Below are 24,898 nucleotides of genomic sequence, written 5' to 3' on the forward strand. Positions count from 1 at the left end.
CTGTCCATTAGCGGAGCTAGGGCCCTGCGCGAAAAACAGTCCGGCAGCTCAACGCATGCGCACTGGAGATTTCGCACATGAGCAGTAGCTCCTGCCCCTAGCCGTGCTGCAGTGTGGGACCCGCTGTGTCCCGCTCCTATCCCCAGCCGAGTGACCTCACAACGCCGCCGGGCTGGCTGCTGGAATAGTCAAAGAGAGCCAGATCCCTGGAATGGCTGCTGGAATAGTCAGAGAGAGAGAGTCAGATCGCTGGAATAGTCAGAGAGAGTCAGTCAGAGAGAGAGTCAGTTCTCTGTGCTCTCCCGCCCGGTCGTCCCGCCCGCACCTATCCCCAGCCGAGTGGCCTCTCACACCGGCTGGCCCATTGACTTCCCGGGCCCGAGTTAGGAAGGTAGGACTTAAGTTTTATTTTTTATTTCTTCTTGATGGTTTTTATGCTTCTTGAATGTTGTTGTGCTTTGTAAGGTCCTCTCCGCTTCCCTTTCCGCCCCTATCTCTGGCTACCCGCGCTGATTTCTTAACTCTCCGCAAGGATTTTCTGTGCTGCCACAAGTGGCCACATACGCTGGCCTAAGTTAGTTTGGAGCAACTATTAGCTGTCCAAAGTGGCTTAAATGGCCAAAACTGGTGTAGGTGGCTGGTAAATGCCCCCTTTTGAAAAAAACTAAACTAAACTAAAAAAAATCCTACTAACTCACTTACACGGGCGCAAATTGAATGTGCAAAATGGGGATTTTTAAGATACTCCAGAAAAATCAAATTGCTTCAAAAAAAATGGAGCGACTCCTGGCTAATTTTAGGCCCAATAAAACTATTTTATGGTTGTTCCTTGCCTTATTTTTAACCATTCTCAAAGTCTTTTGCTTACTTTTCAACAGTTCATTATTTTCAATCTCATGGAAGCTGTTGCAGCTGCAATCCATATTCTTCCTTTGCAAGCACAAACTCTTTTTAATTTCCATGTATTTCAATTTCTACAGAAACTTAATTTTAGTTAACATAGCACAATGATTCATAATAAACATACATATATCTGATTGTTTATCTGTACCATGAGTGCACTTTGCATCATTCACAACTGTGGTAGGCTATGCTGCGTTGCATCTTTAAAAGATATTCACATAATGTTGCAGCATACTTTTGCATTTGCTAATGATGTACCACAAAATACCAGAAGGAATGGTAATCGAAATTACATCTTCACAGTGTTTTATGTGTGGATGGTTCGATACCGTTTCGGGAATAGCGTTCTAGAATGCTGCAAAAATTTAGTCACCCCAAACAACTCCTGAATAATCTTGTGGCTGGCGATTGAGCAATATCAGTGCCGGCCTGCCTAAAGGTTTCCAGCCTGTCCTCTCAAAAGAGGAGATGCATAGCACAGAAGGAAAAAGATACAGAAAAAATTACTCAATTGCACAAAAGTATTACTTTGCTTCTCTTACTGCTAAGTCTTTTTTTCTTTAGCCTTTCAGTGTTGTGAATTCCAGTCTCTCCTTTTTCCCCCTCAGTCTTTTGCCTCTTTAGCATTCAATATTTCTTCTTTTTCTTTCTCCAGCCCAGTCAGAATGACTGCAGATGGTCTGAGTGTTTATCTGTACCATGTGTGCACTTTGCATCATTCACAACTGTGGTAGGCGTGCTGCGTTGCATCTTTAAAATATATTCATACAATGTTGCAGCATACTTTTGCATTTGCTGAGATTGCTCATGAATTGCAAAGACTGTTGCAGCCGCTCTTTGCCAGCTGCCACTTTAGTCAGTTCACAAGGGGGCTACTTCTGCCTCTGATATATGCATTTCTTTACATGAGGATTTTGATCTGTTTGTCTTTCTTGGTTTACCTAATTTGTACAATTACCACATTTTGTCTTCATCCTGACAGGCTGCAATGCTTGAGACAGGAGGTCAGGATAATGCAGAATTCCCTTCAGATGTTATTCAGAAGCTCCAGGAGCAGAACTTAAACCTGCGTACAGTTATTGCCCAAATGAGGAAAGAGATGGAGATGCTGAGTGAGCAAATACCTGCCAACCAAAGCAGAGACAAATCATTTGACGACATAGGATCATTCAAGAGCCCCAAAGAGACATCTAAAGATGTTATAACCCCATATACTCCAGGTAAACCTTAAACATGCAAACATACAAAGAAATTCTTCATAGCTTCCTCAAATTGGCTGTAAAGCGCTTTGAGACGTCCGGTGGTCATGAAAGGTGCTATATAAATCCAAGTCTTTCTTCTTTCTCAAATACTCAGTTTATAAAGCAGTGTATAACTGAGCAGTACAGATCAGAAGAACCCAATTTTATTCTTGGTCTGTGCTGATTTAAATGATCTCAACTGAGCACAGTTAAATGGGCCCGATTTTAATCGCTCTACCATTGTCTTCAGCTGCCGAGCCCCTAAGCTGTAGAATTCCCTCCCTAAACCTCTCCTTGTTTGATAACGCTCCTGTGAAGTGCATTGGGACATTTTACTGCATTAAAGGTGCTATATAGCAAGTTGTTGTTGTTCAACCAGACTGGTAGCAAGAGCACTACAAGTTTCCTCAAGCTCCTCTGGGCAAGGAAGGAAAAATCATCCAATCCTCACTATCCTGTGACATTGGAAGAGGCCTGATTTCCTGCTGCCCCAAACAGCTAGATTAAATGGCCTATTTGGCAGCTTTCCAGTTTGAGAAGTCCACAAATCAGTCGTGATCAGTAACGTTCCATGATCAGGGATTGAATTTTTTTTTTTAATACGCACAGCTCAGTTGCGCACCTTGCAGTATATTTACCCACTGAGGTTCAGAACAATGTAAATTCAAACTCCATCTCCCACTGCAATTCTCACATCCTAACAACTCAACTAAAGAGGATTATAAATCTCCTATTTGTTAGTCATTGATAGACATCAGCTAAACTTGTTAATTGTTCCACTGAATTGTTGTCTTTCTGGGATGTGAAATGGTTTTGGTAAGAAGGATTAATCTTCACATTTGTATTTTTATAAAAGTTATGGCTGAGACATGAAAGAGGAAGAATTTTATATTCGAAAGACTTCCACATCGAGTACCCTTTTTATCGTCATGGAGCTTTTACATTTCTAGCCCTGTGACCACATAGCCCTTTCAACAATTCAATTGAAGTGCAATTAAAATTTGAAGACAGTATCACAGTATCATGTTGCAATGCCTGTTCCTGTCCCAACAGTAACATATTGTTTCAGTGAAGGTATTTCTGTGTAATGAACGGATCACATACACATAATATCACAAATTGCTTTATATTAAACTTTTAAGGTATAGACTGATACCCAGCGCAGTGAATGGGGACTCGGTTGGTACAGACCGATGCTCAGTGCAGTGAATGGGAAGTCGGTTGGTACAGACCGATGCCCAGTACAGTGTGTTGGGGTGGGGGTGGGGGCTGGAGAGGTGATATGAAGCCCTGAAACCCTTGCATTTCTTTGGTCCACAAATTCAGCCAGTCTGGATGATGTGATTTTAGCGGCTTTTCACTATAAGTCATTCATTGTGGTTCAAGATAATTTCCTATCTCGGTCTGATTTTACTGTTCCACTTAATAAAATCAAAATGGATTTGATAGCAGTTAGAGTAGAATTCTGTTACACATAATGGCCCAGAAATCCCGATTTCTCCTTCCCGCGGGCGTTCGACTGGATTTTGGAAAAAAGCGCACTTGCTTGAAGCTGCTGCGCTCACGCGAGATCCCGGTCCGGAGTCCTCTCCTGACTGCGTGTCGCAGCGCGTGCACGTTGGGATGTGCGCAGGCCTGGAGCTGGAGTCACATGGCTCTGGGCAGTCAATTAGGTATAGTACATTCTCATCCATAATAATAGGAGTTTCGTAAGTCAGAAACTCCTATTACTATGAATTAGAAAAACACCCAAACACTACATAAAATATTAAAAAGACATCTCATATAAATACACTATAGAAATTAAAGATGATAGAAATGTTTTTGAAAAAAAAATATTTGCCGATTTAAAAAAAAAAAGTTTTAATTACGGTTTAAAATAAAATTACCTGAGTGGGCAGGGTTGTTAACATAAATATGTAGTTTTAAATTTTATTTTAATGTTTTTGATATGTTTTTAAACTCTTACGCTGGTAAAAGTAGGTTATGCGCCTGCTTTTTCACCAGGTGCAAGAGTTTTAAGGACATTCGCAGGGCAAGAGATGGGCAAATAGCCCAGTCTCTGCCGTGGGAATGTCCTCACTCCTGAGATGCGGGAGAGCTGTCAAGCCAGAAACTTGACAGATTGGAAAAGCCGGTTTTCAGCGCATGCGCATTGCGCGCCGAAAACCGGCTTTTGCAATGCCTTGCCGGGTCCATAGAAACTCCATATGGACCCGGGGAGGCTGCGATTTCTGGGTCAATAGATTGGATAGAGGAGTTGCCTAAAATCTCAGATTGTGTCAGGAATCGTATCCACTTACATCTCATGTACTAGCTCGCTCCATGTTCTCTCAACCAACAGCACCTTGTTGAGGTAAATTTTCTACTTTTGCCCCGAATGTACATCAATGTGAACAAACTGATGCAATATTCTTTTGAAAGAAAAGTTCCAATGTATTTCAGATTGAAATTAGTGCAATATTGTTTCTGTACATTTGCAGAGTATGTTAAATCTTTGGAAGGCGAGGTGTATGAACTGAAACAGAAATGCAGAAAGTTGGAAGAACAACTCGAGGACATTTCAAAAGCTTCCAATAAGATCAAGGCTCCCCTTCCAGGCCTCCATGTTACTGCAGACAATGCTTACCTCCAGAACCACATCCGTACTTTGAATGAGACTATTGGTGAGAATGCTATATTATGGGAAAAACTGTTTTTTGGAACATATAGAATCATAGATGATACAATTTTTAAAATTTCATTAGTGACAAAGACCCTCTAATCCACTGGCACACAATATATATCCATTTTCCAGCAGCCTTATTTAGTGTATTGGTACTGATCCTTTTAAAGGAAAACCATAGTTAAGCCAGCACTTTGGGCTCAATTTTCCCCAGTATCTGCACCGTTATTTTGGCATGCGCCACTTTTTTTGGCTTAAATTAAAATACCCAAGTTTCCCCAAAGATTGTGTACCAGTGTAACTCAATTAGTTACGATTTTTTTATGTTAGTTTTTTTTTTGCGTCATTGGGGGCGTAACCTGCCACCCGCGCCAATTATGACCATTTAAGCAAGTTTGGCCAGCTCCGATTTACTCCAATTTTTCTTACAATAGTGCGTGTGACTGTTCGGGAAAAACCTTCTGGGCAGTTAAGAAAATCGGCGCAGATAAAAAAATTCAGCGCAGCAGATGCAGTTCCACGGCCCAGACAGCAGCAGCAGAGTGAGGAGGAGGTGGGGGGGAGGCCTTTTGGCCAGGGTTAGGAGCGGTAACCAGGATCAGGAGGGGGAGGCCCTTCGGCCAGGGCTAACAGCGGTAACCGGCACCGGGGGGCCTTTCGGCCAGGGTTAGGAGCAGCACCGGGAGTGGGGGTGGGGGGGGGGGGGTGCAGCAGGGGGGGGATCGACTTGTGGCATAAACACGTTAATAACTTAATGCTGGAATGAGGGTGTAATGGGTAAGGTGCTTGTGCAGGTTGCTGAGAGCTGGTCAGAATGTGTTGTATGTTTCACTTTCCAGCCTCAGCCCGCAGTGTGTCTCTCGTTACCCTGGCAGCCTGATGTTTTTAGCATAGATCTTTGGCTCCACTCCCAAAGCTAAAGGACAGGCTTAGACGGCGCCAAAATAAACAATTCAAACGGGGAAAGTTGGATCATTTTTTTTGACGTAGTTGGGCCCAAAAAAAATGGATGTAACTCTTCAAGTATGCCAAAAACCGTCTTGGGGAAAATTGAGTCCATAATGATGTTGTGTGACACTCTTAATTCATTATCACAAATTGTTTTTATCATTATTACCACTATCACTATTATCCAAATTATTTGCCCTTTCTTCATACACTTAAAACCCTTACTTATAAAGAAAGAATCTAACTCTTTTTAAAACACCTCAATTGATTTTGAATTTATGGCTTTCTACGGAATGGCATTCCACATTCATACGGCCCTTATTGGCGTATTCATAATGATATGAGCTCAAATTCTCCAATGTGGAACTTGAAGCCATAACCTTTTACTAAGATATCAGAACACAACTTTGATTGTGTTAAATGTGCCTTAAAAACATTGTAATATTTCTTTCTGTACTGCAGAGTGTTTTATTCATCTATCACTTCCTTTCCTTACTATTAGGTGGCCTTCGTGCTGAAAAGGTCTCAACAGCTGCTACTGCAAAGAAGCATGAAGCCAGGATTGTGCATTTAGATTCGATGGTAACACAACTCACACAGCAGGTAATGTTCTGCAAACAGCTTGATAATTCATATGGAAGCATACAATGAATCTATCTTCAAACAAATGCACAAATCTCTCCATCTGCCAGCCCATGGTTTTAAAATTACTCGCCACTCTGAATCACTGGCAGGAATGAAAAGGATGCCCAGTCTTGCTGAGTTTAACTGTGTGTTGTCGAAGCCAATTCATTCAGCCAGTTCCAAACCCTTTGCATCTTCACAAGGTTATAGGAAGGGGAACTTAAGAAATAGATTTCTGTAATCAAATAGGAGGTTATCGAAATTACTGAATAACTGAAAGAAGAGAATACTTAATGTTGACTATACCCCTTCATAACATTCTTTTAACATAACTTTTAAGTGCTTCCAGTGAAAATCTATACAGTCATTTACTATTAAAGAAAAGGAAGAAAGAACTTGCACTTATATAGTGCCTTTCATGACCCAAGGATATTCCAAAGTGCTTCGCAGTCAATTAAGTAAATTTGTTGTGTAATCACTGTTGTAATGTGGGAAATGCAACATCCAATTTGTACACGGCTAGGTCCCAGAATTAGCAATGAGATAAATGATCAGATAATCTATTTTTAGTGATGTTGGTTGAAGAATAAATGTTGCCCATGACACCAGGAGAATGTCCACCTGAAAGGGTGGAAGGGACCTTGGTTTAAAATCTCATCTGCTCCCTCATTATAATACTGATTCACATCCTAGATTATGTGCTTCATTCTCTTGAGTGGGTCTTGAACTCACAACCTTCTGACTTCGTGGTGAGAGCTACCACTAAGCCAAGGTTGACACCAGTTGGTTAAGCTTACTCCATATATATTTGAATTATTGGTTTGAAATATATCGATGTTATGATAGTTCCCTATGTTAATAAGTTAACTATTCCTGATATCGCTTCCTACAAAATCATTTGTCTTGATCACAGATGCTTGCTATCTTTTGTGACAGGAAATCAAAGGGGCCAAAATTGCACCTTTTTTAAAGAGCTGTTACCGACAGAGCAGAAAGCACTCACCGCTTGGTCGGCGCAGAGTCGCTGACAATCGTGACATTGCCCTCATTTTTTTGGCCGTTGATCCACTCCCGCGAGGCAATTTTCCGCGCGGCAATTTCCCATGCAGGGCGGAAAGGGGTCGCCGCCGGTCAGTAAGGGGTCGAAGAGGCGGGTTCCTGCCTGCCGGTGTTTCTGCCTCGTCGACCCCTTACTAACCGGTGGTGACCCCTTTCCGCCCAGCATGGGAAATTGTCCCGAGGAAAATTGTCCCATGGGAGTGGATCGGCGGTCGCTCAGTGCCCCCGACAGCTTTCCCCTGCAGGACTGCTAGCGGCCCGGCTGAATCCGTGACCTCTGAGTCGGCCCTTAAAGAGGAGGGCCCACTGCTGCAGCCGCCATTTTATTTTAATTGTCGGCCGACTCAGAGGTCACGGATTCAGCCGGGCCGCTAGCAGTCAGCCCGGCACCCCCTGGTGGTCCAATGGGTGCCACTAACGTGGCTGCAAAGTTCACAGCGGCCATCCCCTTTAACTGAAGGGGAGGGATGTTGCTACGCGTCAGCGCGATGCAGGACGTCTGCGTCGCACTGACATCAGCGCGGCGCTGATGACACATGCCAACATCCACCCCGCTCCCCACGGACTTCCGCCCCGCCGCAACCTGCCTTCACCGCCCGGAATAAAAAAAAAACTATACAAAGAGCTGAATTTCACTCTACTCTCTACCCCATGGATGACCCCCTTTCGGTCAGAAGGCAATTTCAGCCCCAATGTCTCTGGGGCTGAGATTGCCCCACACCCTGTTTGGGGGCGGAAACCTTCTGGGCCCGGATCTTTTACTGCCCGGGCTGGAAGCCCACGCCGGCATGCAATTGGGCTCTGTCTCAGGCGCTCCACCTCGTTGGAGGGATGCTCCCGGGGCGTCAGCATGCCTCTGCATTCAGCGCTATGCTGAAGAGGTCAGCGCTACGCGGAAGCTCTAACTAGTGCTGTAGCACTACACCGCCTCTCCCCTCCAGCTAAAGGGGAGTGCCGCTGCGCAATCTCCCGCCACTGGGTCACGAGGGATGCATCGACTGGGCCAGTGGACCGGCACCAAAAGGGAATGCTGGGCTGCATGATGGCGGCCCGGTCGAGGCGAGGGCCATCATTGTCGGGCCGACCGAAGAATTGGCCGACAAAATAAAATGTCGGCCCGGGGCACACACGGCCTCCCCTTTAAGTGGCACCCTGGGCGATGACAGTGCCCCGCAAAGCTGGCGCAGACGTCAGCCCGCACCAGCATCGCGGCCTGCAGGGCAGTTTCCCCCGCGGGCCGCAATGGGGTCGGCGCGCACGACGATGACATAACGGCATGTTGCGTGCCGCCCCAGGGCGCTAACCGTGGGGAGCGGCGCTACAGGCAAATCGCCCCCAAAATTTCAGGAGCAATTTCGCCCAAGACACTACCGCCGCCTGCCCCCGGGTGAAAAGGGCATTAGCCCCACTAGTGCCTCCCGGAGACGCTAACCGGGTGCAAAAAAAGAGGCAATTTCAGCCCCTCTATGTATTACTTAGATTAACACACTCTGGAGTGAGATTGATTTTTCTCCCTTCTGGGGCATAGTTCCAAGGGCAAGTGGCCAATATTCATAAGTGAGTCTTGATGAATGTTGGCAGGCCATTCAAACACAGGGGCATGACAGCAAAGCCTAATCCTCTCCTTATTCAGTCACATGCATTTCCAGCAAGACCACTATAATGATCATATGATCAGGAACTCTGGCTGATTCATTTCTCCTTCCCTAAACCAGAGGACACTGAGGTCAGGTGCAGCCTGGCTGAGAACATCTAACTCAGCACAGACCAGAGATTGAATTTGGCACTTTCCTTGCCTGTATGACGCAGATGTCACTGGATAAACTTGCTGAGCCATTGTGGGAGATCTGCAGTGTATTCTGTGCCAACAATACATCTTAGAGTTGAGGTGACATTATAAACCATTCTTGCTTTGCTTTCACAGATTTGAATCTCTTTACAGGGTAAGCAGCTCAACAACTGTTTCCATAAACACGGAGTCACCTATGAACTGAAACCCGAGTCATTATTCTCTCAGCATATTGAGTTAATGTAGCCCAGGTTTAACAATTAAATTGATTATTTGAGAATACCTGGAATGTCCACAAGGTCTCCTATCAATGTGGACAATGAAAATGATCACAAGGTTACAGTACTTTGTACAAGCTAAACTACAGCCGCTGCTGCGTCCTGCCAGAATCACACCCAATTTTGGGTGCTGTCCGATATCTACCCCACATGTCTAGGCTATATAAACATATATTTTTTGCTCCAAACATTTGAATGGGAATAATTATAAACATCTTTTTAAGGTTTTAAATCCATGGTAATATTAACATTGCAGTGAAGCTTCATAACCTATTTTTCCACTGAGCATTTGTTTTTATAATGCTTGTGAACAATGGAATTCTGTGCTTTGTATGGTAACATAGAAAGAAAGACTTAAGAACATAAGAAATAGGAGCAGGAGTAGGCCATTTGACCCTTCGAGCCTGCTCCACCATTTAATAAGATCATGGCTGATCTGATCATGGACTCAGCTCCACTTCCCTGCCCTAACCCATAATCCTTTATTCCATTATCATTCAAAAATCTGTTTTTCTCTCCCTTAAATATATTAAATGACCCAGCCTCCACAGCTTTCTGGGGCAGAGAATTCCAAAGATTTACAACCCTCCGAGAGAAGAAATTCCTCCTCATCTCAGTTTTAAATGTGCGGCCTCTTATTCTGAGACTATGCCCCCTAGTTTTAGTTTCCCCTATGAGTGGAAATATCCTCTCTGCATCCACCTTGTCAAGCCCCCTCATTACTTTATATGTTTCGATCAGATCACCTCTCATTCTTCTGAACTCCAATGAGTATAGGCCCAACCTACTCAATCTATCTTCATAAGTCAACCCCCTCATCTCCAGAATCAACCGAGTATACCTTCTCTGAACACCCTCCAATGCAAGTATATCCTTCCTTAAATACGGAGACCAAACCTACGCAATACTCCAGGTGTGGCCTCACCAATACCCTGTACAGTTGTAGCAGGGCTTCTCTGCTTTTATACTCTATCCCCTTTGCAATAAAGGCCAACATTCCATTTGCCTTCCTGATTACTTGCTGTACCTGCATACTAACTTTTTGTGTTTCATGCATAAGGACCCCCAGGTCCCTCTGTACTGTAGCACTTTGCAATTTTTCTCCATTTAAATTATAATTTGCTTTTCTATTTTTTCTGCTAAAGTTATATTGTCCCATATTGTACTCCATCTGCCAAATCTTTGCCCACTCACTTAGCCTTTGCAGATTTTTTGTGTCCTGCTCACAATTTGCTTTCCCACCCATCTTTGAATCATCAGCAAACTTGGCTACATTGCACTCAGTCCCTTCATCCAAGTCATTAATATAGATTGTAAATAGTTGAGGACCCAGCACCAATCCCTGCAGCACCCCAATAGTCACTGTTTGCAACCGAAAAATGACCGTTTATCCCAACTCTCTGTTTTCTGTGAACATGGATAGAGGATTGGCTAACTAATATATTACCCCCAACCCTGTGAACTTTTATCTTGTGCAGTAACCTTTTATGTGGCACCTTATCGAATTCCTTCTGGAAATCCAAATACACCACATCCACTGCATTTATATAGAGCCTTTCACGACCTCAGGATGTCCCAAGGTACTTTGCAGCCAATGAAGTACTTTTGAAATGTAGTCGCTGTTGTATTGTAAGAAAAGTTATACTAAGATTTCATGCCACATTTACACTTGGAATGGTATAAATGAGGCACAGAAATCTCATTTTGTGCCACTCAATCCAAAACTGAGTTGATTCCACTGAGACCCACCCAAGTCAACATATCTGCTTTAGTTTAGCAGCAGGAGCTGACATAGTGCCAAATAATGACATGCACTGGAGCCATACTAAAGCCACTGAATGGCATGAAGCTGACCATTTGATTTGTAGGTACAATCTGTGTCTGCGTATACTGACTGCACAGTTGATCTGACTTCCTCCAAAATGGAAGATCACAGAATGTGAGCATGAACATAGACATTGGAACGTAAGAAATAGGTGCAGGAGTAGGCCATATGCACCCCGCCACCTCACAAGCCTGCTCCGTCATTCAATAAGATCATGACTGATGACCTACCTCAACTCCACTTTCCTGCCCTATCTCCATATCCATTGATTCTCTTAGGCAATGAATTATCATTTTTGTTTTTACTGTTGTTAAATAACTGTAATAAATTGAAAAATAGCGCAAAGTATGATTAAAAACAGAAAATGCTAGAAATATTCAGCAGGTCAGGCAGCATCTGTGGAAAGAAAAACAGAGTTAATGTTTCAGGTCTGGCGAAAGGTCATCGACCTGAAACAGTAACTCTCTTTTGCTCTCCACAGATGCTGTCTGACCTGCTGAGTATTTCCAGCATTTTCTGCTTTTATATCAGATTTCCAGCATCCGCAGTATTGTGCTTTTGACATAGAATGATTAATTCTCTCTTCCTTTCTCCAAAATTCTAACACAGTGGGGTTGCTTTTCACCCTATTTGCCTGGTGTAAACTGGCTGGTAACAGCCTCAAAATAGGTTTGGTAGCCTTACCGCCCTGTTAACACCGGTGATGTGGCCGATACCATTTAAAAAGGGCCTACCTCTGGGTGCCCAAAGCACTCACCTGTTTCAGATGAGACGTTCCATTTAATATGGAAATCGTGGCCCTATGACCTAAATAAGACCCCAGTTGCCAATTTAGGCAGTGCAGGCTTCGACTAGTTCTACGGGCGATGGAAGGGAAGATGTCCACCAAAGGTAAGTCTGAGGCCCACAAACATAATCTGGGCTGCTGCCGCACTGGGATTATGCTCCCAGGACTTATCATGCTGGCAGTAGCTTTTGCCTTTGCTAAATCTGGGGAGCTGCATCACAACACCTGTTTAGCGCCCCACAGTTTGCCTGGCAAATGTAAATGAGGCTGGAGCCTCAAAATCATGGGGGCCACTCTGCCAATAGTCAAACTAGACCCCAGTATCTTTGCTCCTATACTTACAGTTACTAGAATTATCTTGTGTTTGTTTTTTATCTCGTCCTTTAGGTTCTTTTTATGTTAGATTCTGGAACAAACGATTGGGACTCGTGCTTACTTCCCATCCAAAGAGATTGCATAACTTGGGCACAATTGCAAACTGGTGCAGAGAGTTCAGCACCTGCTTACACCTGTGTGCTCCAATGATGGGGTGACATTATGCTCTGGCATAAACCTTTAAATGTCTTATTGATATCGTGAGCAGAGGTGGATAATATAACTTCATGGTTTACTATGTCTGCCGACAGTTATTAACTGCTCTTCGATGATGATGTAATCCACTGTGCAGTGCAAGATGTTACTCAATGTCAATTGCAAACCATATTGCAGGGGAATCTTGTAGTGCTCTGATTGACATATGGAGGTCCAAGTTTGCCCCATTTTACCTGCCTGCTAAGTGTGGAATTCTGTACTGTTTCTCCTTCTTCACAGGCTCGTGGGAAGCAGGTTGAAATTGACCAGTTGCGATATGAATTAACCAGTCAGCAACAGCGAACTAACATGGAAATATTGAGACTAAATGAGCGAATTGCTGAACTGGAGTTACAGTTGGTAGAAACACGCAGAGAGGCAGACGAATACTTTAAGGGTAATCTTCAACAAAACTTGGAAACAGTGGCTTTAGGAAATGAGGTAAGGAGGTAAATCCTAGCTCTGGGTGAACCCCAAAATAAACATGTTTCATTTTTCTTCCTATTATTATGTGCCTCCAACGCCTCCTCCGTCATCCAGCTGGGTGGGACTGCACTCGCCTGGTTCCATTCTTATCTTATCGACTCGTAGTCAGAGATTCACCTGCAACTGCTTTCCTTCCCGCTCCTGAACTGTTAGCACTGAAGTGCCCCAAGGATCTATCTTTGGCCCCTTCCTATTTCTCATCCGCTTGATGCCCCTTGACAACATCATCCAAAATTACAACGTCAAGTTCCACATGTCGCTGACAGCACCCAGCTCTACCTCACCATCATCTCTCCCGACCACTCCACGGTCTCTGATTTGTCATGCTACTTGTCTGACATCCAGTCCTAGATGTGCAGAAATTTACTCCAATTAACTATTGGGAAAACCAAAGCCATGGTCTTTGGTCCCTGCCACGAACTCCATTCCTCAGCCACTCACTCCATCCCTCTCCTCGGTCACTGTCTGAGGCTGGACCAGACCATTTGCAACCTTGGCATCCTATTTGACCCTGAGCTTACGTCCATCACCAAGACCACCTCTGTAACATCACCTGTTTCAGCTCCTGCCTCAGCTCATCTGCTGCTGAAACCCTCATTCGTGCCTATGTTACTTCTAGACTTGACTAGTCTCATGCTTTCCTGGTCAGCCTCCCATCTTCCACCCTCCATAAACTTGAACTCATCCAAAACTCTGCTGCCAGTATCTTAACTCGCACCGTCCCGTTCACCCATCACTCCTCTGCTTGCTAACCCACATTGGCTCCTGGTCCAGCAGGGCTTCGATTTTAAAATTCTCATCCTTGTTTTCAAAGCCCTCCATAGCCTCGCCCCTCCCTATCACTGTGACCTCCTGCTGCCCTACAACCCTCCGAGATCTCTGTGCTCCTCCAATTCTGGCCTCTTGCACATTCCCGATTTTAAGCGCTTCATAATTTGTACCATGCCTTCAACTGCCTGGGCCCTAAGCTCTGGAATTCTTTCCCTAAGCCACTCTATCTCTCTCTTCTCCTTAAAACCGCTGGCGTACAAATACGACTCTGGTGGTGAGGCAAATGCCGGTATTGGATCTGCTGCCCATTATACACAGCACCTGATATTCAGTCCCATTGACTGCGATAGAACTGAATATCAGGCACTGCACATAATGGGCGGCCATTCCGATATCGCCCGTTTTGTGTGCCACCGCCCATGACGAAGTTCTGTCCTTTCCTCTTCGATCAAGCTTTTGGTCACCTGTCCAAATATCTCCTTATGTGGCTTGGCATCGAACACTCATGTGAAGTGCCTTGAAACATTTTACTACTTTAAAGGCGCTATATAAATGCAAGTTGTCTTGGGTCAGAAAACAAAATATTCAGCGCAGGCTTGATGGGCCGAATGGCTTTCTTCCGTGCTGTAACCATTCTATGATTCTATTTCCCATCTATCAGGGTAGTTAGTTCTTTTATTCTTTGGGTCGGCCAAAATTAGTCCTGAAATATCAACAAGGAAGAGAATGAGCATTTCCTGTTTCTGGAATAAGTGCTTCAAGTCCACTCAATACCTACTACAGGTACTGTTGTAATTCCAGAGGCACGGTCCCCTCTTGGAAAGTTGCTAACCTTGGTTAGGAGAGGTACTTAATGCATGTCAGATGTATCTCCTTAAGAAGTCACCATGAACTACAGCACATCTCGTGTTTGGTTTGTGAGTGCCATTGAGAAGGACCTGAGAGCAGGTTGCCTGCCACTTTTACTCCTAGAAACTTATGAATAGTGCTGGAAGGATAGGGAGGAAAAAAATATCATCTTAAAAAGTGATTTCTTCTTTGCAGGTTTCGGCTCTGAAGCTGGATTTGGTGAGTGGCCGTGCCCCAGTAGTGGTTGAACAGGTACATGGTTATTTCACTGCTATTATTTAACAAGGTATCCTATAATGAGTAGAGCCTTTCCCTCCCTCCCTCTCTACACAGCTTCCTGCAATGGAATCGTTTAACAGACTATTGCCCATGGGGTAGAATTGTTCTGGTCGTTATGTATAGTGATATTGGGGCATAAATTGCGATCTCCGTGACGACGTGTTCCATTCTTCGTAATCCATTTCAAAGGCTCCGGAAGTTCCAGATTTCCGCATGTGCGAAATCTGGAACTTGCTATCTGTCAAGGTACACCTTGACAGATCATCTGAACCACATAAAAAATGAGTATTGCTGGCACAGAGTTAGGCTATTTGCCCAACAACTGCCCAGCAATTGCCCACGCAACTCATTACAGCTGGTAAAAGCAGCACAAGAACACAAGAAATAGGAGCAGGAGTAGGCCATTTGACCCCTTCAGCGTGCTCCGCCATTCAATAAGATCTCAGTGGACTCAGTTCCACTTTCCTGCCCGCTCCCCATAACCCTTTAGTCCCTTATCACTCAAAAATCTGTCTATCTCCACCGTAAATATATTCAATGACCCAGCCTCCACAGCTCCCTGGGGCAGAGAATTCCACAAATTTACAATACTCAGAAGAAATTCCTCTTGATCTCAGTTTTAAATGGCGGCCCCTTATTCTGAGACTATGCCCTCTAGTTTTAGTTTCCCCTATGAGTGGAAATATACTCTCTGCATCCAACTTGTCCAGCCCTCTCATTATCTTATATCTTCTACCTCTCATTCTTCTGAACTCCAATGGGAATAGGCCCAACCTACTCAACCTATCTTCATAAGTCAACCCCCCGAGGTACCAGCGGATTGGAAAGCAGCTAATGTAACGCCTCTGTTTAAAAAAGGGGGCAGACAAAAGGCAGGTAACTATAGGCCGGTTAGTTTAACATCTGTAGTGGGGAAAATGCTTGAAGCTATCATTAAGGAAGAAATAGCGGGACATCTAGATAGGAATAGTGCAATCAAGCAGACGCAACATGGATTCATGAAGGGGAAATCATATTTAACTAATTTACTGGAATTTTTGAGGATATAACGAGCATGGTGGATAGAGGTGTCCCGATGGATGTGGTGTATTTAGATTTCCAAAAGGCATTCGATAAGGTGCCACACAAAAGGTTACTGCAGAAGATAAAGGTACGCGGAGTCAGAGGAAATGTATTAGCATGGATCGAGAATTGGCTGGCTAACAGAAAGCAGAGAGTCGGGATAAATGGGTCCTTTTCGGGTTGGAAATCGGTGGTTAATGGTGTGCCACAGGGATCGATGCTGGGACCACAACTGTTTACAATATACATAGATGACCTGGAAGAGGGGACAGAGTGTTGTGTAACAAAATTTGCAGATGACACAAAGATTAGTGGGAAAGCGGGTTGTGTAGAGGACACAGAGAGGCTGCAAAGAGATTTAGATAGGTTAAGCAAATGGGCTAAGGTTTTGCAGATGGAATACAATGTCGGAAAATGTGAGGTCATCCACTTGGGGGAAAAAAAAACAGTAAAAGGGAATATTATTTGAATGGGGAGAAATTACAACATGCTGCGGTGCAGAGGGACCTGGGGGTCCTTGTGCATGAATCCCAAAAAGTTAGTTTGCAGGTGCAGCAGGTAATCAGGAAGGCGAATGGAATGTTGGCCTTCATTGTGAGAGGGATGGAGTACAAAAGCAGGGAGGTCCTGCTGCAGCTGTACAGGGTATTGGTGAGGCCGCACCTGGATGATTCACTAGGCTGATTCCGGAGATGAGGGGGTTACCTTATGATAGATTGAGTAGACTGGGTCTTTACTCGTTGGAGTTCAGAAGGATGAGGGGTGATCTTGTAGAAACATTTAAAATAATGAAAGGGATAGACAAGATAGAAGCAGAGAGGTTGTTTCCACTGGTCGGGGAGATTAGAACTAGGGGGCACAGCCTCAAATACGGGGGAGCCAATTTAAAACCGAGTTGAGAAGGAATTTCTTCTCCCAGAGGGTTGTGAATCTGTGGAATTCTTTGCCCAAGGAAGTGGTTGAGGCTAGCTCATTGAATGTATTCAAGTCACAGATAGATAGCTTGTTAACCAATAAGGGAATTAAGGGTTATGGGGAGCGGGTGGGTAAGTGGAGCTGAGTCCACGGCCAGATCAGCCATGATCTTTTTGAATGGCGGAGCAGGCTCGAGGGGCTAGATGGCCTACTCCTGTTCCTAATTCTTATGTTCTTCTGTTCCTATCTCCGGAATCAACCGAGTGAACCTTCTCTGAACTGCCTCCAATGCAAGTATATCCTTCCTTAAATACGGAGACCAAAACTGCATGCAATACTCCAGGTGTGGCCTCACCAATATCCTGTACAGTTGTAGCAGGACTTCTCTGCTTTTATACTCCATCTCCCTTGCAATAAAGGCCAACATTCCATTTGCCTTCCTGATTACTTGCTGTACTTGCATACTAACTTTTTGTGTTTCATGCACAAGAACCCCCAGGTCCCTCTGTACTGCAGCACTTTGCAATTTTTCTCCATTTAAATTATAGGGCTAGACCCTTCACTTTTGAGGTTATTGCCCAAAAATGGGCGTTATTTCCGGCGTGGGTGGTAAAAAAGGGTTTTCAGAGCGCCAGCTTCTCGCCCATTCTCAAAACATCTAGTTTACATTTTTGAAAATGGACGTTACCGCGAGCGATATCAAATGGGCGGTAGCGTTAAATTTTTTTGACCTTCTGCTGTAAAGTGTGGCCGTCCTTGGCAACGGCATGGCAACACTCGATTTCCGTGATTCTGGAAGTCAAGGGTCACAATAACATGTGCAGAAGAGGAGACAGAGAGGGAGCTCAGAGGGACTGAAGGTGTGGCTGGGTGTGGTGTGGCTGCTTTGGGAGGAAGGGGGGAGACTTTGGAGCTTCACAGCAAGTAGGCAAACAAAAAGTAGCTGTTACCAACCACATATTTGACCGAATTTGCCCTATAATGGAGGGAGAGGAGGAGGCATCACAGCACGCTGTGGAGACTGACGCTCCAGCAGTGAGGTGGGAGAGGAGCACATTGGAGGTCGCAAAAGAGCCAGGAGGTTCTCGGACGAGGCAAATGCCTCCTTCCTGCAGGAGGTCGAGTCACGCTGGGGTGATTTGACACAGGGAGGTCGTGGGAAGCCCACCCCAAAGGCTTATCAGAGGATATGGACCGAGATAACGGAGGTGGTCTCGTCGGTGACCAACGAGGTGCGTGAGCGCAACCAATGCCGCAAAAGATGGAATGACCTTGTGGGATCCGCAAGAGTAAGTATTACATTGATTTACATGTACTTATGTATTTATATAATTTGATTTGGAACAGTCATGAGTGACTTTCAGCAGATGTGAGGTCTTGCACTTTTACCGAGAATGTTTTACTCAAAGCCTGCGGTCACGGTGAACGTCTTTAGTTAAAGAATGATAATCATAATAATCATGATTACATCTGTCGGTTATGTGTTGTATCAGTCTCTGTGACAGTACCTAGCAATGATATCACGCAATGATCTCATGCCATGTCGTCCTGTCACCTTTTACAGAAGAAGCTATCGACGATGAGGTCCGTGCAGAGGCGAATGGGTGGGGGGCCACCAGTCCCCAGCGACATCACAGAGATGGAGAAGCGAGTGCTCGCACTTGTGGGGAAGCACCCCCGAACAGCCATGGACGTATCTGCAGACCCTAAAGTGATGCCACGTGAGTAAAGCTTATACCATTGCGTGATGCAAAGTCAATAGATGCCACAACAACTTATATCCGACCAATCATATATGATAGATGATTTCTAAAAGTTTCATAGAAATAATGCTGGCCGAATGAAAATCATTGCAATGCACAATGTGTTGATGGTGATCAAATATGATGTCTGCGATGATTGAGAGAACGGTGGTGCTTTTGTCGTGCATATGCTGTGTGGAGCGCTGGACTCACCTTGTCAGCCTAGCACCCCCATCTCCTCTAACAACCTCATTTGTGTCTTGCAGCTCAGCGTGGCCCCAGGCAAGGCCACAGAGGCCAGAAGGTGGGGGCGTGGGGCAGGAGTCGGCGGACGATTCTACTACATCTGGTGCTGAGGAGCTCCGATTGTCACCTGTCAATCCGCTGGGTCTGTTCTCGACGGATGAGAGCGCAGACTTCGAAGAACCTGCATCACCATGCTTCAGAACCCATTCCACCCCAAGGCCATCTATTAGTCTTCCAGTCATTCCCGCACTCTGGAAGTGCCAGCCCCAAGCACTTCTCCACAGGGCCCCCCATTTGTCCCCAGGATGGCACCGACCCCATGGAGGTCTCGTAGACGCGCCAGGTCTGTTCCACGAGCGTGACATGACAGCAGAGAGATGGTACAGTTGTCCAGGAGGACTTTAGACATTGGTGACCAGCTCATCGAAGCTTTTGGGGGGCATATCCCGCCACCTGGCCACCATGATGAGTACATTCCGTGCATGGCGGAGTCCCTGGATGCGATAGCCAGGAACATTGCTGCCACAGCCCTCCCAGTGGTCCCAGAGCGCGGCACTCCACCCCTAGGTCCCGCACCACCACTGCAAATGACAGATGAGAGCAAGGACCAAGATCCTGCTTCTGCATCAGAGAATGTTGCCCCCTTGGCAACCCCCGCTCCCATACCCGTCCAACCAACGCATCTGTCTTCATCCCCCCCCCCCAATGAGGCACCACCTGAGGAGCTCCTCAGTCAGGAGCCGTGGAGTGAGGAGGGGAAGGGGTGGAGGTGGGGAGAAGGAGAGGGGGGAAGGAAAGTGAGGTGCATGTGCACAGGTGATGGCTGTGTTATATCTCCATCTGGGTGTATGCAATTTGTTGCAATGTATGTGGCCTGGGAACCACGCTCCTGCTTTGCCTTTATATTCTGTGTTGCTGGACATGTTGAACATGTGATTGATGTCAATGGTGGAAAAAGTGGGATGTGGGTGGGGGTTGCGTGTTATTGGCTGTGATATTTATGATTTCAGACCAATGTTGGTATTAAACTTTTGTTTTTAAACATAACCTTGTTGAGCATTGTCTGAGCTAGCTGGACCATTACACACTGGTGATTCCTTACCATGAAAGGGTTAAATACAACTTAACATCAATTAACATAAACTTTAACTGGCACTAAGGTGATGGGCACCAGTGATGTCTGAGCTGCACACACACAGCAGTGTGTCCGTGTTGTCACTCACATTAGCGCTCTTTCAGTCAAATCTTTCTGATATCAGCTCCTCACAGAAAAGTGGGATTTAACAAATGCCAGCCACACTGCTGGCGTTCGCTCCGGTTAGTTCCACTTTTTGTGGGCGTTTTTTTGAGCGAACGATTTTGTGGGCGATATGTGTGCAAGGTGGTGAAATTGAAGATGGGCGATCTCCACGGCTGCTAATTTGGGTAAATATGCTCTTTACGACAAAAAACAGTCTCCGGGCATCAATATTGAATCTCTGCGTTAATTCCGTTCGAAAAGTAAAGCTGGGCGATATTATGGGCGTTGAATTCGCCCATTCTGCTGATTCCGCCTCCAAGAAATGGGCGAGCAGTGATTTTTTATCGCCGTTAAGCCCATTGAGAAAATAACATTCGGCGATATGTCTCCTAAAAAAGCCCATCAGTTTCCATTTTGTGCCAGAATGGGCGATATATGGGCGTTATATGTAATTTCAGCGGTAAAGTGGGCGTTAAGCATGCAAAAAAAGTGGAGGTTCTAGCCCTTAATCTGCTTTTCTATTTTTTCTGTCAAAGTGGATAACCTCCCACATTTTCCTACATTATACTCCATCTGCCAAATTTTAGCCCACTCACTTAGCCTGTCTATATCCCTTTGCAGATTTTTTGTGTCCTCCTCACAATTTACTTTACCATCCATCTTTGTATCATCAGCATACTTAACACTCGGTCCCTTCATCCAAGTCATTAATATAGATTGTAAATAGTTGAGGCCCCAGCACCGATCCCTGCGGCACCCCACTAGTTACTGTTTGCCAACTGGAAAATGACCTGTTTATCCCGACTCTCTGTTTTCTGTTAGTTAGCCAATCCTCAATCCATGCGAATATATTACCCCTAACCCCGTGAACTTTTATCTTGTGCAGTAAATTTTTATGTGGCACCTTATTGAATGCCTTATGGAAATCCAAATACACCACATCCACTGGTTCCCCCTTATCCACTTGCATCATTCCCCCTTATTCATATCCTTCAGTGCATCAACCTCAATAAAAATTAAATTTTTTGATAAATAATTTTAAACATCTTAATCGGGCCAATATTTGTATAAACTCATTTAAAATGTATAGGCATCTTTTTGGATTTTTTAAATGTTTTATTTAAGCCTTATAAATACCCTTACCCTGATGAAAGCAGCCCCTGGTTGTGACACCGGCTCAATATTTGGCTCCCAAGTGCTATGCTGGGACCGCCTGTGAAAGTGTGCGGTCCGAGCTGTAGCGGCTGCAGTGAGGTAAGTAATGTTGACCTCGGGTAAGTGTGACTGTTTTTTGTTTAATTTTTTTGCAATTTATGTGTGAGTTATTTATTGGAAATGATTATGGCGGTTTTTTTCCAGTTTTTTTTTTCTCCCCTCTGAGGCCTGCTGTTTATGGGATTTTCGCATGCTCAACCCTAAGTGAGGTGTGCAGTGCCTCCCTTACCGCTCTACCCCACACTCAGGGCCTAGCTGCCGAATTTTGCTGACTGAGGCGCAAACTTTTCCCGGGCGCAAACTTTCCCACCCCGCCTCCATTACCGCCCCGAAATGAGAAAAGCCGAAAATCCAGCCCCAAGTCTTTTAAAACCCAGGCTCTCTACTTCGTGATTTTATTAAAATCTTGTTTTCTCTCTTCTAACCTTGTACCTGCACTATTTGGCTTTGACAATTCACCTTCGTTTTCAATTTAGCCTATTGGAACTGAAGATCTATAATGCTTTTGAACTATATCAATGCGCTTCGTATTTTATAGGAAACATCTCCGTTTCTTGTTTAGAGGGTTTTGTAAAAGGTGCTAGGAAATTGAGATTTTCAATAGGCTGTGATAGACTCCCACAAGTATCTGTCCTGAGGCGTACAAGTCCAGTTATATCCTTCTGCTTTGGAATAATTTGGAAGCAATGGGGTCATCAAGTATACCAGGAAAAAAATGTCAAACCTACACACAAGCCTTCATTGTTTTCATCCCATCAAATGCTCTATTATAGTATTTTCATGAATGAGTGGGTGATTACTCGTTTCTATTCCAGAGTGAACTTGTCAAGGAGCTTCAGGGAGAAATTCTCCGACTACGACAGCAACTGGTTCACTCACGATTAGGTAACAGCCCCTCACAACAGCAAAGCTTACAAGCCAAACTAAAGCAGGCAGCTCGCTACATCAGTCAGCTATCCCGTGACAAACAGCAATTGATTGAGATGGGGAATCGACTTCGTGCAGAACTGGTTAGATCTGGATTAGATGGTACGTCACCAGCCACATCACTAATTGCTTTTAGATTTTTAAAAATTATAATCTGTAGAGTAGTATGTAAGAAAGTCAGTCAACACAGAAGAATGTCAAGTCCACAGCTCGGTTCCATATCATTTTCTGCTGTTCACTGCCATGTACATATTATGATCATATTTATATTATCTCTCAGATATTGTATTTAATCTGTACCTATGCCTTTCTCTTGCAGCTTCTCAGCCCTCTGTTGGTGTAAGAAATTCAGTCCTACCTGCTCAGTCTCCCAGAGAGCTAGCACAGGAAGCGCAGCATCGTCTGTCTGCTTTGGAGCACTTACAGTACCAACTCACTACCCAGGTGATGATGTTCTCTGTGTATGTAATGTTTCTCTACCTTACTGAAATAAAGTTCCTCTCTACCGTACATTTGATCATAAATCTGCTCTTTTTAAATTTTACTTTCTTCTCTTCCCATCGCCTCTTTTTATTGTCATTTTTGGCTAACCTTTAGGTGCCCTTAGCCACCCACCACTCCCATGGCTACTCTGCCAATCATGCAATGCACTTGCTACTAATAGGCATAAAATTGCTGCCTGAGTAACTTTACCATGAATTTTACCTCCTTCCTTATTGAGAAGCATCTGGTTCTGTTTGACATTTGTATTTAGTCTAGTATTTAGTTATTCCCATCATCGGTTCACCGCTGTCTTTATATACAGAACTAACCACAGCGGAATCTTGTATGATTTCAGGAGTTGCAGTATGCACAGCTGAAAGACTTCAAACAAGTTCCCATCACTGTGCAGCAGAGTTCATCGGAGAGTGAAAATGGCCAGAATGCCCAGAATAGGAAAACTGGAACAAGAGAACATACCAGGAATACGGTAAGGTGCTAGAGAACACTGCAGAATGAGATCATCAGTCTTTTTGCCAATTGGGTAATTGCTTCAAAAAGTTGATTTAACACAAGATATGGTGCACAATGTAAATTAGCCCATGTGTCCAAATTGTATCTGATATTAAAAGTTTTTTTTAGCCAGTCAATACAGTCGTTCCTGTACTAAGCTGCTGGTCCCAGGCATAGTTGTAGCAAATCTGTTTACTTGGTCCTTCACCCGTGGTTTCAAAAACATCCCAAGTTGCCTCACAAAGGCATAAGGAAAAATGGTTGCAAGCTGAAGAAGGAAAGATTAGCAGGCGTGATCAAAAACTTGGTCCAAAAGGAGGCTTTTAAGCAGAGCTCTGAAGGAGCAGAGCAGAGAGATTTAGAAAATAAATTCCAGACATGGGTCCTAGGTGGCTGAAAGCACAACCACTAATAATCGGGCAAAGGAGGGGGTTATGCAAGATGCTGGAGTCAGAGCAATGGAGAATAATTGAGGTGAGAAGGTTGTAGGAGGTTACAAAGATAAGAAGGGGTGAGGAAATGGAGAGATAAGAATTTTAAATTTGAGGTGTGGGGTGACCTAGAGCCAATGTAGGCTAGCGAAGACAGGGGTGATGGATGAGTAGGGCATGATACTAGATAGGATACAGGCAGCAAAGTTTTGGGTATTGCCGAACTTTACAGAGGGTAGAGGATGATAACATTGGAATAATTGAGGCAGGAGGTGGAAAAGGCAAAAATAAGGGTTTCAGTGGCAGATGAGCTGAGGTAGGGGAGGGGGCAGGCAATGTTAGTAGAAGTACGTGGTCCTTGCGATGGAGAGAATATAGGATCGGGCACTCAACTCTGAGTCAAACAGGATTCCGAGGTTGCAAGTGGTCCAGTTCAGTTTGAGACATTGTCCAGGAAGGGGAAATGGAACCAGTGGTAAGGGTACAGAGTTTGTGGCATGGACTAAAGACAATGGGGCTGAAAATACCCCTCGCCCCGATTGGGGGCGATAACCTTCCTGGGCCGAGACTTCCTGCGTCCGGCCCGAAAGTCCCGCCCCTGAAATGGAATTGGTCCATACGTCCCTCAAAGGAAGCGGAGCGCTGTCTCTGGCACTCTGCTTCCTTTGAGGGGCGCTCCTGGGCAGTAGCGCGGCGCTGAGTCTAGAGCTACACGGAGTAGGCCAGCGCTATGCGGATGCTCCACGTAGCGTTAATGCGCTACAACGCCCGTCCCCTTCCATTAAAGGTGAGGGCCGCTGAACACGCTGCATGATCCTTTTGTGGCCACCAGGGATGAGTTTGACCGGGCACACACAAAACGGAATGCACGATGGCGGCCTGGTTGTTGCGAGGGCCGCAAATGTCGGGCCGACTCGGGAGTCAGCTGACAAATAAAGATGGCGGCCCGGGGTGCTAAAGGCCTCCCCCAAGGCCTCCCCTTTAAATAATGCGCCGGCAGCGGATGCCCGCCAGCTTCCCGTCACGCGGACCAATTTTCCCCCGCGGGAAAGG

At 45.0% G+C, this 24,898-nt stretch overlaps 1 protein-coding gene across 3 annotated transcripts in view; it reads left to right on the forward strand.

Moving 5' to 3' along the window:
* ccdc57 (coiled-coil domain containing 57) overlaps window positions 1-24,898 on the forward strand; it is a 159,136-nt gene that overhangs the window by 108,165 nt on the left and 26,073 nt on the right. For all 3 annotated transcript variants that reach the window (XM_070857664.1, XM_070857663.1, XM_070857665.1), the window contains 8 exons: window positions 1,886-2,123; window positions 4,628-4,810; window positions 6,260-6,360; window positions 12,930-13,130; window positions 14,991-15,047; window positions 22,310-22,523; window positions 22,741-22,865; window positions 23,260-23,391. In XM_070857664.1, coding sequence (XP_070713765.1) covers window positions 1,886-2,123; window positions 4,628-4,810; window positions 6,260-6,360; window positions 12,930-13,130; window positions 14,991-15,047; window positions 22,310-22,523; window positions 22,741-22,865; window positions 23,260-23,391 — 1,251 coding nt within the window. The remainder of the gene's footprint in view (window positions 1-1,885; window positions 2,124-4,627; window positions 4,811-6,259; window positions 6,361-12,929; window positions 13,131-14,990; window positions 15,048-22,309; window positions 22,524-22,740; window positions 22,866-23,259; window positions 23,392-24,898) is intronic.

The sequence above is a fragment of the Pristiophorus japonicus genome, chromosome 16, assembly GCF_044704955.1.
Source record: "Pristiophorus japonicus isolate sPriJap1 chromosome 16, sPriJap1.hap1, whole genome shotgun sequence".
NCBI classification, from domain to species: domain Eukaryota; kingdom Metazoa; phylum Chordata; class Chondrichthyes; family Pristiophoridae; genus Pristiophorus; species Pristiophorus japonicus.